Raw genomic sequence first — 12,483 nt, 5'->3', positions numbered from 1 at the left:
TTAAAGACTAGAAACAGTTAATAAAGAGCAAGATGCTTAGGCAATTCTTCACTCTCACTGCTACTGGCAGTAGATTAAAGCGGGACTCTTACTGCTGAGGTGGTTAGGTTTAGCTGACTGCTAAGTTAGAGTACTAATCATCCTGTCAGACAGACAGCTTTTGGCAAACTCATGTATATGATGTTGAGATGCATTCTTGTAAAGGAGTAAAGCAAATTTATTTAGCAACACAAAACAAATTCAATGTTGGAGTAACTCATTCATTTTTAATTTAAATAAAAGGAGCTAACCAACTGTGACAATAACATTAGTTTAATAATTAAAATATTAGTTCCCACAATCTGTTTTTTTAGTCCTTCCCTTTACCCAGCTGTGTTATAATTGAATGTAAATTTAATTATATTGCTCTTTTTGTACTTTTATAATTATAGAAGTTTATGATGCAAATGGGTTAGAACATCTGCTAAATCATATTTAGTATTTAAAAAAAAGAATAGAGTCCATTAGTTGTCTATTTTAAAATCCTAGCCACATAGTACTGAACTGTACATCTATTATTGTTACTGTTTATTATGCTGATTCTTCAGCTGGAGTTATTCCAGAAAACAAGGTCTACTCTGGCTACCAGCTATTTGAGAAGAACATTCAAGTTTCATTCTGATTTATCTTTTCTTTCATTTTTTACTACTCTCCACAACTCTTGTCTTTCTGTGGCAGTCATGGATGTTTAATCACCCTGAACGTGTCTAGATGTTCCCAGCATCGAATATCATTAAGTCAGTACCATAGTCAAAAGTCATTAAAGTTACTTCTCACATGAAAATATGACATGACTTGATTTCATCACTTAAAAACTAGAATACCCAAATGGTGGTAAATGATAATGTAAAAATGACCACATAAATTTATTCTGGATGTTTAAATGAAACAAACATGAGCCACTTCTTTGAAGTGAAATCAGTCTGTTTTAAGGAAGTGAACCTTTCTAAAGAAATGAAAGTGTTTATTTAGTGAAGGCAAGCACATTTTCTGTCTATTGCATTTTTAGATAAATTCTAGATAAATTCACAAAAATTGCTTTACAAAGTGAAAAATACAGTATAGCACAACAGTGAAATGTAAAAAACATATGTGTTACATAAATATAAAATAAACACCATAATTTAAACACAAACCAAGACATTAACACAAAATCGAGTCTCCTTCTAGTAATACAATCCATTACACATACATATTAGGCAAAAATAAAATAAAAAGGTTTCAAAGTGCTTTCAGATCAATAAATTACAACAGAATAAGAAGAATAAAGAAATTATATGCTATATATATATATATATATATATATATATATATATATATATATATATATATATATATATATATATTTACACTTATTCATCATATTGTGATTTGTATCCAGTGTTTTGCACAGTAAAAATCCAATCTCAGTAACGTGATGGATAACAGGATGACTGATAAGAAGATACAGCAGATTTAAAAAAAAAAAAAGAAGCTCTAAACATTTAACTCTACAGTCTATGCATTGAATCCTACCAAAATATAACAGCATTTCTTGTTCAAAATAACAGCACAACATCCTCCAACAGTAATTCATGATTATTGTGAAAAACATTTATAGGCACTTAATTTGTTTCAGTGATTTCTGTGCTGTTTTCCTTTTCTTTGTGATGAATCTTTTTCTTGACGATCCCTGATGCAAAAGCGTACAGAAAAGGGTTCACACAGCAGTTAAGAATAGCGACAGTTTTGCTCAAATCTCCCGTTGCTCTACGAAACACTTTCAGTCGATCGTAGACATCTGGAGACGATTCCCTTGTCAGAGTAGTAGAAATGTCAACCAGGTTGATGATATGTATAGGAGTCCAGAAAAGAAAGAAGGCTGTGACAATACTAATCACAAGTCTTCTCATTCTCTTCTTCCGTTCCTTAACATTTTTACCTCCTTGTAGCTGTGTCTTGCAGATCCAGCAGTAAGATGCAGTTATAATGGTGAACGGAAGGACATATCCAAACAGGACCTCGAGCATCAGAACTGTAACCTTTATAGAGTCTGATTTTATGGTCCTCTGGCACCTTAAAGATCCCCTCTTGAGCTCAACACTTTGATGTACAAGTATGGGCAAGGCAAAAACTGCGGCTAAAATCCAGAGCCCAAATATCAGCAACTGCCTACGAGCCTTCTTCAGTCTTTCCAGAGCACTGAGATTAGGAACTTTTGACTTAATTGCATTGTAGTGATGAGCAGCCATCATAGTCACAGTCAACACACTACCATACATAGCACAGTAGATTATATAAGTCAGAAACTTGCATGGCCAAAGGCCAAAAGTCCATCCTTTCAGCAGACCAGAAACTCCAAAAGTAGCCAAACTGAGGACCAAAGAATCACATATAGCCAGGTTTAACATTAACTTCATAGTGAAACTCATGCGGTTGTTCCACTGGCGAGCGATGGTGATGATAACTGCAATGTTGCTGGGCAATCCAACCAAGCAGCACAAGCTTAGAAATACTGCAGCGCCTACCTGCTTGCTGCCAGTACTGCTGTTGTTGACAAAATCAGAGGTCTGATTGATGCTAAAGTTAAAATGCTCCATGGTTAAATAAACGCACAGCCAAGATTAAATCCTTTGGTTCACAATGAAGTTCAAAAATACAGCTGTTCCCCTTGAAGGTTGTGCTTGTGTAGAAAAAAAAAACCCAGACAGATACAGTGCTGGTGTAATACTGTGAACTTTTATACCATCACTTCCTTATATATTCCATAGACCAGGAAATGAACTAGAACCCACCTCTCTTTTACAAAAATTATTAAACAGATCTACACCTAAATATTATTATACTTACTTATGATTTGCATGTCTCATTTAAAGTTCAATAACATGAACATTTAACATTATTATTTCTTAGTCTAATTATTCAAAACAAATTTGGAGACTACTATATACTTCTAACACATCCCTATTTATCTCTCTTTCTTATTTTAGATTAGGTCAGTGTTTAAAATTAATTAACAAATGGCAGTGAAAAGTATATAAACACACAGAAAATTTAAACTGGAACCTAATTATTTAAACGTCACCATCGTACATCTTTATATTTGGTGTTTTGAACATAGAGATTTTATTCCCTTTAAATGTTAAACCTGCTACTAGTAACTGTTAACTCTTTTTATCGTAACTTTGTGTTGCAAACCACAGAGGAACTCCACCTAAGGAAGTGACCAAAACCTTTGGTGTGTTTCATTTGGCCGTTCAGTAAATAAAATGGATGATGTGTTCATAATCATTTAAAAACCAAAACTACCAAGGACAAGGACACTGACATCTATGCAAAAATCTTGTAAAAACTTGTGTGCTAAAAGAAAAATAAATCATTTCATTAGGACTATGGTAAAATTTAGCAGAGTGCATAGTGAATCTATTAGACCACATACAAGTAAAACAAGAGGAACAGAAGTCATTAAATGTATGAAAAGTCTAATCATACATCAATCAGACTAATAGCTTAACTGTACTAAAAATATTTATGTATTTACATGAATCAGTAAGTTAAGTAAGAACTGGAGTAATGAAGTGAGCCATTTGAGACTAATCCAAATCTCTTCTTTCTCAGATTTTACAAAATGGCCAATCCACATTAAGTCATTAACTTAAAGAATAAGGCAAACCTTATTACATAAACTTACAAAGGTCAGTGTTTGTGTCTGATTGCTTTCACTGTAGGCATCAGTGTGTAAGCTAAGTGGGTCAAAATCTCGCCGAACACTGTAATTGGTAAATATTGTTAATAAATTAGAAGTATAACGTTATGTTTGATAATTCACATTAGTTTTTATTTAGAGGTTTAGATATCTAGCTGTCACTTCCTTCTTCAGTATAATGTTGCTGGCTAGGTCATTTTCTTGACCTGATTTTGGAATCTGAGAATTAAACAGCTGGCCAGACCAACAGATGAAACAGATAAAAAAGGAAACAGTTATAGTTCAATAACAGACACCTGTTGCCCTAATTTAAAACCAAGCAGCCTCTACTGGTTCAGTGTAACAGATTTCCACTCTGACATAGTGAAGACATGATCCCAACAGTGTAGTGCAATGTGTAATGCAAGAGTTCCCATCATTTAGAGGGGATTTCACTTGTGCTGTGTGCAGCAATTTCCTCAACTTCTCTATATTTTAGTGAAGTAACCATAAGCAAAATGTGACTGTACTGACTACCTCTGCTTATGTCTGCAGTCACTCTGCTGACTCTCAACTGTGTAGTAATGAACAGCTCAAACCACATCAACAAGTTTGATGATGGCACTACCATTACTGGTCTCATCAGTAAGAACTTTTCAGCATACAGAGAGAGGAGGTGCAACAGCTAACAGCCTTGTGTAGAGCCAAATGTTGACAAAACAAAATAGAGAGTTGCTGACTTTAGGAGAGCACAGAGTGACCATTCTCCACTGAACATCAACAGATCCTCCATGGAGACTGTCAAGAGCGCCAGATTCTTTGGTGTTCACCTGGCGGAGAACCTCATCTGGTCACTCAACACCAGATCCATCAACAAGAAAGCCCAGCGGTATCTCTTCTGTTTGCACATTCATCTCTCACCCCCCCATTTGTGGTACCCCCCCATCTCTTACCCCCTGTCCTGACCATGTTATACAGAGGGACCAATAAGAGCATCCTGAGCAGCTGGATCACTGCCTGGTTTGGGAATTGCGCTGTCTTAGACTGCAAGACCCTGCCTCGGATAGTGAGGACAGCTAAAAAGATCATCAGAGTCTCTCTTCCCTCTATCATGGACATATACAAAACATACTGCATCTGCAAAGCCAACAACATTGTAGATTGTAGACCCAACACACCACTCACACTCACACACACTCTTCACCCTCCTGTCATCTGCAAAAAGGTACCGAAACATTTAGGCCCTCACTACCAGACTGTGTAACAGTTTCTTTTCTCTTCAAGCCATCAGACTCCTCAACACCTGAACTCTCTCTCTCTCTCTCTCTCTCTCTCTCGCTCTCTCTCTCTCTCTCTCTCTCTCTCTCTCACACACACACACACACATTCATGTGGTGTTTTTTTTTCTGTGTTTTTACTTCCAGTTCCTTCCCCATTTACAGAGTGGTACCAACTCAACATGTTCGCTGTGCACAGTGTAAAGTGAACTTTCTGTACCTTTTAATTAGTTCATAGCAGTATTGGCTTAGGATCAGTTAATATTTGGATATATTACTTGGTTAAATCTATCAAACTGGCCATACTAGTCTCACTGTTTTGAGAAGGTAATCATCAAGAATTATCACAAACATTAGCGGGCTAGTTTGTTGCTAAGCTACTCACTATTGTCCACTATTTTTGCTGTCCTGAAGAATTTCAGAATTTTGCATAAATGTTTGAAGTTCACTATAGTAGATTAGTACCAGTTGCAATTAAAATAAGTAAAAGTGCAGTAAATGTAGTTTTATGAGCTTTACTTGCACTGACAGAGAAGCTGAGAAGATCATTGGAGTCTCCCTCCCCTCTCTCATGGACATTTACACCACACGCTGTATCCGCAAAGCCAACAGCATTGTGGATGACCCCACACACCCTCCTGCAATCTGAAAAGAGGTACCGGAGAATTCGGGCCTTCACAACCAGACTGTGCAACAGTTTTTTTCCTCAAGCCATCAGGCTCCTTAACACCCTAAACTGATCTGTATCAACTGTCTCTCTCACACACACTCACCTGTGTGAGCTGACACTATAAATGGTTTTGTACTTTGTTTTTGTTTTTGTGTTGTTTTTTGTACTTTGTGTTTCTGCACTGTCTTGTCTTTGCACTGTTTGCACATGTTGCACTTTAGGTAGCTAGGACAAACTTCTGTCCCTAGCTGTGTATTGTTGTTTCTGCTTTGTAATTATATGTTGTATGTTGTCGATGTAGCACTAAGGTCCTGGAGAAATGTTGTTTTATTTCACTATGTACTGCATCAGCTATATATGTTTGAAATGACAATAAAGCTTCTTGACTTGACTTGAACATTCTGAGGAAGGAAATGACATTATCAAGCACCACAAGCATTGCATTATTTTCATAGGACTGCATGGTCTGCCATGTGCAATCTCTTGTTGTTTCTGAGCAGAAACTTGTCTGTTTTGTGTAACGTTTTGTAATGCACATTATCAGGACAAACCAATGAATATGGAAATATCTCTGATATCTGGTGACATCTAGTGACTTTTTTTTTTATCTGGCCTCACTGGCTGTAAAAGCTACATGAGTGTGACTTATAAGACCATAGAGCATAAGCTTTTAGATAAAAAATCATTACTAAGCAGTAACCCAGTTAAACTGTGTCCTTGCCCGGGAGCTTTGGACAGAGACAGATTTTGCTATGACCCTGCTTCAAGTCCTGAGTATATATAAAATAGGTTTGAAAAATATGTTTTTATTTGTAACACGTGCTTCTTTGTTTTGTTATTTTTGAGGTGTCAATATCCAAATTCTGGATAGTGAACAGGAATTTTTGGAAAATTCTTAGCACTCTAAATCCAGTTCCTGTAGACTAGCTCAAGCTAGAAGGTTGCCTTATGGAATATGGCGACTGCTTTGACGTGTGTGAGATAGCCCGAAGAGGCTCTTCTGTGTGATGCCATGCTAATTCTTTTTCTAGCTAGCATTTGGGCATGTTTCCATGGTGTTAACGTAAAACATGGCACGGTGTCGTAATCCAGGAACTGAAGATGCACACGCCGGAAGTGGTTTTACGGCAAAGTGCGGTGTTTTCGTTTTGCCTCTAATACAAACTACTTCGTTGAGCACAGTTAGCCGTGTTGTTCATTTTAATAGCAGTAGAACATTCTGGTGCACAACAGCGTAGATTTTTAAAGTGCATAAGTTCATTATCTAAGAAAGCATGTCAGTTGTTCCTCCGAATCGCTCGTCTACCGGCTGGCCGCGCGGAGTTAATCAGTTCGGAAACAAATACATTAGCCCACCTGCTAAACCTCTAACCCTGGAGAGGACCATCAACCTGTGAGTTTCTGTATTAAAAGGCATAAACTGCTTTTATTACAAATGCAGATAATATATTATGTGTAACGGCACGTTGCTATAGAGAAGAAATATTTATAGATTATTTAACTGACATGAAGGCAGCAGGGAGGCTATGCTGTTAGCAGGATTGCTAACTAGCCGATAGTGCCTGCGGCCATTGTTATTAAATGTTTTGTGTTTTGCTCTAGATATCCTCTGACCAATTACACATTTGGCACGAAAGAGCCGCTGTATGAAAAGGACAGCTCCGTGGCCGCCAGGTTTCAGCGCATGCGCGAGGAGTTTGAGAAGATCGGGATGAGGCGCACGGTGGAGGGAGTGCTGATTGTGCACGAGCACAGACTGCCCCATGTCCTGCTGCTGCAGCTCGGAACCACCTTCTTCAAACTGTAAGTCCGCGGCGTACCTAGTGTTATTACACCTGTCATAATATATGCAGTAATTTGCCCAATAAATACCATTTAATACACACTGCATGACCAAGTAAATCTAAGTGGACACCTGACCATCACAGCAATATGTGATAATTGCCTAGAATGTCTTTGTATGCTATAGCATTACAGTTTCCATGGTACCAGTAACCAAGTGAGTCAACGTGTTCCATGTTTACCATACCCTGCTAAATAAGCACTAAATAAGATCTGTGGAGACGTGTAACTGCCCAGGTTGAATTGGAAGAATTTGAGCAGCCTGCACAGAGCCCTGTTCTCCACCACACTGAACATGTTGAACTGGAAAGCCTTCCCAGAGTGGAGGTTATTATAACAGCAAAGGGGAACTTAAACTTAGAATACAATATACAACAAGCACAAATGGCTATAATAGTTGGATGTCCACATGGTTTATGGCTAAATAGTGTATGAACTTAAGTGATATTTGTCTCTAAAGTGGAAGTGCAATATACTGTATGGATTGCATATACTGTTTCTGGCAGTTAAAACAATCTTATTCAATGATGTCTGTTGTAATCATGATGAGCTTTCATGGGGTTCATTCATACGTGCATCTTTGGTAACGGTTTAATCATGGTCAGGGTCATGGAAGAGAAAACGATGAAAAAGTGAGAGTGGAGTGACTCAAACAGCTGGCTAAATGTCACAATCACAAGCCATACTGTAATCCAGCACAGACACATCTCATATATGTGTAACCATCTGCAAAAACCCTTTATATGGTCAAATTTGGATAAAATCTCCTTTATGCAGTTTTGAACACTACAAGTATTTCTCTTTTGCATGTATCTCTTTTGCATTTTAATTCTTATTATACTGAAAAACATTCTACATATCTTTGCATTTATAACTATATACTATATACTAAAATATACTTGTGAAACGATGTGCTTTCAGGCCTGGTGGAGAGTTAAACCCAGGAGAGGATGAGGTAGAGGGCTTAAAGCGGCTGATGACAGAGGTATTGTTTTTTGTTTTCCCTTTACAGTGAAACCTTGACTTACGAGTGACTCAACTTACGAGTTTTCCGAGATACGAGCCGTCGCTCTGTCGATTTAAGATATGAGCCGAGATCTGAGTTGCGAGTGAGCTTACACCACCCGCCACTAGGTCGCCCAGCGAGCGGTCAGTTCATGTGGTTATCTCTCCAGGTTGTGCGTTGGCACTGTGTAACGACACTTCCTCACTCATTTTCCAAACATTTTGAAAGGGAGGAAGAAATAAACCTCCTTGGACAGGTTTTTATTGAAACGCCCTGCAAGTGAAAGCGAGGAAAGTGTGGCGAAAAAGGCAAAAGTCAGTGAAGATGATTAAGTGAAAAAAAAAAAAAAAAAAAAAAGTAGCAATTAAGTTTAGCATAGTGTGTAAGTTAAATTTAGCAATTAATTGTAGCATTAAGTGTATAGCGAGTAAGTTAAGTTAAGCGATAGATCACAAAATGAAAAACTCCGCCACCCTCCTCCACCAATCTCCTCCACCTCCGCCAGCATCTTCGTCTGATCTTCAACGTAAATACACTTAATAAAACCAGTTTATTTCTTTACATTCTCTTTTATTATCTATTATTGTTTTATACATTTGTTATTTATAAAGTACATTTTTGTTATTTAAAAAACACGTAACAAAAAAAATTGGTGTGGTTTTTGGGGGGCTGGAACGGATTAATAGCATTTCAATTCATTTTAATCGAGAAATTTGATTTGATATACGAGCAAATTGAGTTATGAGCTCGGTCACAGAACGAATTAAACTCGTAAGTCAAGGTATTACTGTATTTCAATCTGATCTTGTAATGGCCTCTATATGTTTCATCCTTTGATGTAAAGAAACAGGGAAATGTAATTTTCTCTTTCTAGATTTTGTTTTTTATTAATGCATTTTAAAGTGAAATCACTAGAAACTCACAAATAGTCAGCACAGCAGCGTGGCGCCACATTTTAAGTCCATTAAAGGGTTGTGGTGTTTACCTGTATTCATCCCAGCATAGCAAAACAAGATCCAGTCTAAGAACATCTGCTGCAACAACATTTAGCTTTAATGCTCCACTGATGAGGACTTGTTCTTTGGCTAGATCTTGGGCCGTCAGGACGGTGTGAAGCAGGACTGGGTGATTGATGACTGCATTGGAAATTGGTGGAGGCCCAATTTTGAACCACCACAGGTTAGTGACCTCTGTATGTGCCATACTGGAATACATAGAAATTCTATATTATTTGTAAAAATAAACACGCACAAATGAAGACAGTTTTTTAAATTAAATCTATGCTGGATGTCTTCAGTACCCCTACATTCCAGCACACATCACTAAGCCCAAAGAACATAAGAAGCTTTTCTTGGTGCAGTTACAAGAGAAAGGTAAGACCTTACATGATTACAGTTCTCTATACCTTCATGCATATGTAGATGTGACTGTTGTGCTTATATTGCGGTTGTGTTCCAGCATTGTTTGCTGTACCAAAAAACTACAAGCTGGTGGCAGCTCCCTTGTTCGAGCTCTATGACAATGCTCCTGGATACGGGCCCATTATATCCAGCCTCCCTCAGTTACTCAGCAGGTGAGAGCACATAAAGTTTCAGATGGCCGTGTTGTAGTATATCAGTGTCACATTGAATTTTATTGTTCATTAGTTTATTAAGTGGATCTTAAATAGAAATAACTGGAAAGTAATGTGTTCTAATTTGTCATTATTATCAAGCTACAAGAAACCACTCTAACAATCATGATGAGATATCTATATGTAATTTATTTATTGATTATTTTAAATACTCGGTAGAGAGTAAGCTCTGCATTTACCTAGGATTTGCTCCACCCTAACATTTTTTTTAAGCTTTCGCAACCCTTTATTGTCTGTTTTGTAGCCTTTAAATGAGAATTTAGTTTTGGTATTGTTAGCTCAACATATGGCCTCATATATTTATATATTTTCACTACATATATAGCGTAATCACCAGACACCATTTGAGATTCAGCAACAGAAACACATTTTATTGTCTTTTTTTAATGTAAGCTGATGTTAATTTTAAACCAGTTTTCTCATTAAATTAACTCCCTACTTAGAGAAAACAGTTTCACCAAGAATGAGGACCTCTGAAGTGACCAGTAGCACAACTGGTTTTTTTGCCTATATACCCCAGGGGAAGAGCAATGTGTAGTCATTACCATTGTAATTATTTGTTAAAAAAAGAAATGTTTTTCTGACATGTTAATAATTCACACTTTGTTGTTGGCCTAATAAATATTCTTAAAAATATTAATAACATTTAATTTATCCATTTTTATTTTTTTTTCTACACAAAATTGGCAGATCTGGTAATAAGAGTATAATGTATTATGTCACCCAGATGGCAGGCAGCTTTTCCTTGTTGTCTCTAGCTTGCCCATTAGTGATAAACGTAAACTTAATTGTAAATGTTGTCCTTTATATTCTACATGTTTATACTTCTGTTACAGTGCTGCTTTGAGACAAAGTACATTGTTAAAGGCGCTATACAAATTTGGCAAGCTAGAGACAACAAGGAAAAGCTGCCTGCCATCTGGGTGACATAATACATTATACTCTTATTACCAGATCTGCCAATTTTGTGTAGAATAAAACTGAGCCGAGTAATCTCATTCTGTTCTCATAGAATGATTGTGATGAAACAAGCAATTTCTTAAAAGAACAAAATTCTCATCGTACTTTTCATAATATTATTAACTTTGCATTTAGCATTCTAATTCTATTATAAAGTATTGCCAATTTGATTTGGGTCACTCATCATCAATACTCCAGACTCCCTTGACTCCCAGGCAACATTACTTGTCTTTTAATGTTTAATAAGCCATAGAAAATCAATTTGCTAATTTAAAATAATATTTTAGTAATAAAAGACATAGTTATACGATAAGTATGTAATTAGTTGACCTCTCAGCAACGTCTGTAGTCATCACCCCAATGTCCAGAGAACTTTATTTACACATGCACTTGTTAGGAGAGTTCTGCAATCTCACTCGGACCCTTACCGTGTTGTAGCACACTGTTGCAGTAGTCTCTATGAAAATGGGTTGCATCTATGGTCAGATCAGACAGGACATGTTAATACCTATAATGTATTTCCTCCTAAACAGGTTTAACTTCATCTACAACTGATGGGCACACAGCTCGTAAGGCTGTCTCTGTGAGCGCAGTCAGAACCTGAGAGAAAATAAATGGACTGGTGATGGTGGCTACTTTCTCTGACCTGTAACCAGAGGAGAACTAGCTATAGTCCAATGCTGTTTTCAAACAACCTTTCATATGTATCTTTTTGTCAATTTAGTTTTTTTTTTCTTCTTTACAACTGCATTGTATTTTAGATTTTAGTATTAAATGATTTATTCATTTACCTAAATGCCTCAGTTTAATGTTAAGTAGAGTACATGTAATGTCTTTACTAAATAAAATGTGATTCAGGATTTTTTTTAAACTTTGTTGTTACTTTCTTTTTTATTTTATAATAAACTGCCATCCTAAAATTGAGTCATTTGATTATTTGTAAATCAAAAATTAAGGGTTGCGTTGTCTTCATATTTTAAGACAGACTTCAGACCTTTTTTCCCTAGTGCATCTGACTTAGTACACTTCTTTCGAATGTATGAACTTTACTGGTGCCCTGTTTTTATCCTCTTTTTAATATGCCTTTGTCCACTTGGACTTGTCTTTCCTCCTTTGGAAAATGTTAATGGTCGTGCCATTATGTTGTTAGCTCAAGTAAAGTTTGTTAGATGTGGAAACAGCTAGCCATAGATGTAGATTTTGTAATCTATGATTTCATTTACTGTTTAGAAAATGGCAGACAGCGCTGTTTGAGAAATGACACACTGGACGAATCGACATTTTAAAACCATTTGATTTGCTGTGGGTTATGCAGCACACTGCTCTCTGATGTATGGTAGACAGACAGTTTCTTATATTTTTGTGATTTATGTGTTCATTGCATTATTTATC

At 36.7% G+C, this 12,483-nt stretch overlaps 2 protein-coding genes across 2 annotated transcripts; one reads left to right on the top strand and one right to left on the bottom strand.

The window, feature by feature from the left end:
• Window positions 1-1,378: 1,378 nt before the first annotated feature.
• On the bottom strand, window positions 1,379-2,646 carry LOC131352272 (leukotriene B4 receptor 1-like). Its single transcript, XM_058388252.1, has one exon. The coding sequence runs from the start codon at window positions 2,616-2,618 to the stop codon at window positions 1,644-1,646; it is 975 nt and encodes a 324-aa protein (XP_058244235.1). The 5' UTR covers window positions 2,619-2,646; the 3' UTR covers window positions 1,379-1,643.
• A 4,110-nt stretch (window positions 2,647-6,756) lies between these two features.
• On the top strand, window positions 6,757-12,011 carry nudt21 (nudix hydrolase 21). The gene is made up of 7 exons (XM_058387057.1): window positions 6,757-7,043; window positions 7,253-7,453; window positions 8,414-8,477; window positions 9,588-9,677; window positions 9,796-9,871; window positions 9,957-10,071; window positions 11,625-12,011. The coding sequence occupies exons 1-7, from the start codon at window positions 6,925-6,927 to the stop codon at window positions 11,644-11,646; spliced, it is 687 nt and encodes a 228-aa protein (XP_058243040.1). The 5' UTR covers window positions 6,757-6,924; the 3' UTR covers window positions 11,647-12,011.
• Window positions 12,012-12,483: the final 472 nt, after the last annotated feature.

Source organism: Hemibagrus wyckioides, linkage group LG04, assembly GCF_019097595.1.
Source record: "Hemibagrus wyckioides isolate EC202008001 linkage group LG04, SWU_Hwy_1.0, whole genome shotgun sequence".
NCBI lineage: Eukaryota > Metazoa > Chordata > Actinopteri > Siluriformes > Bagridae > Hemibagrus > Hemibagrus wyckioides.
Note: the sequence above shows the minus strand (reverse complement) of the source record. Positions and strands in the feature narration are given on the sequence as shown.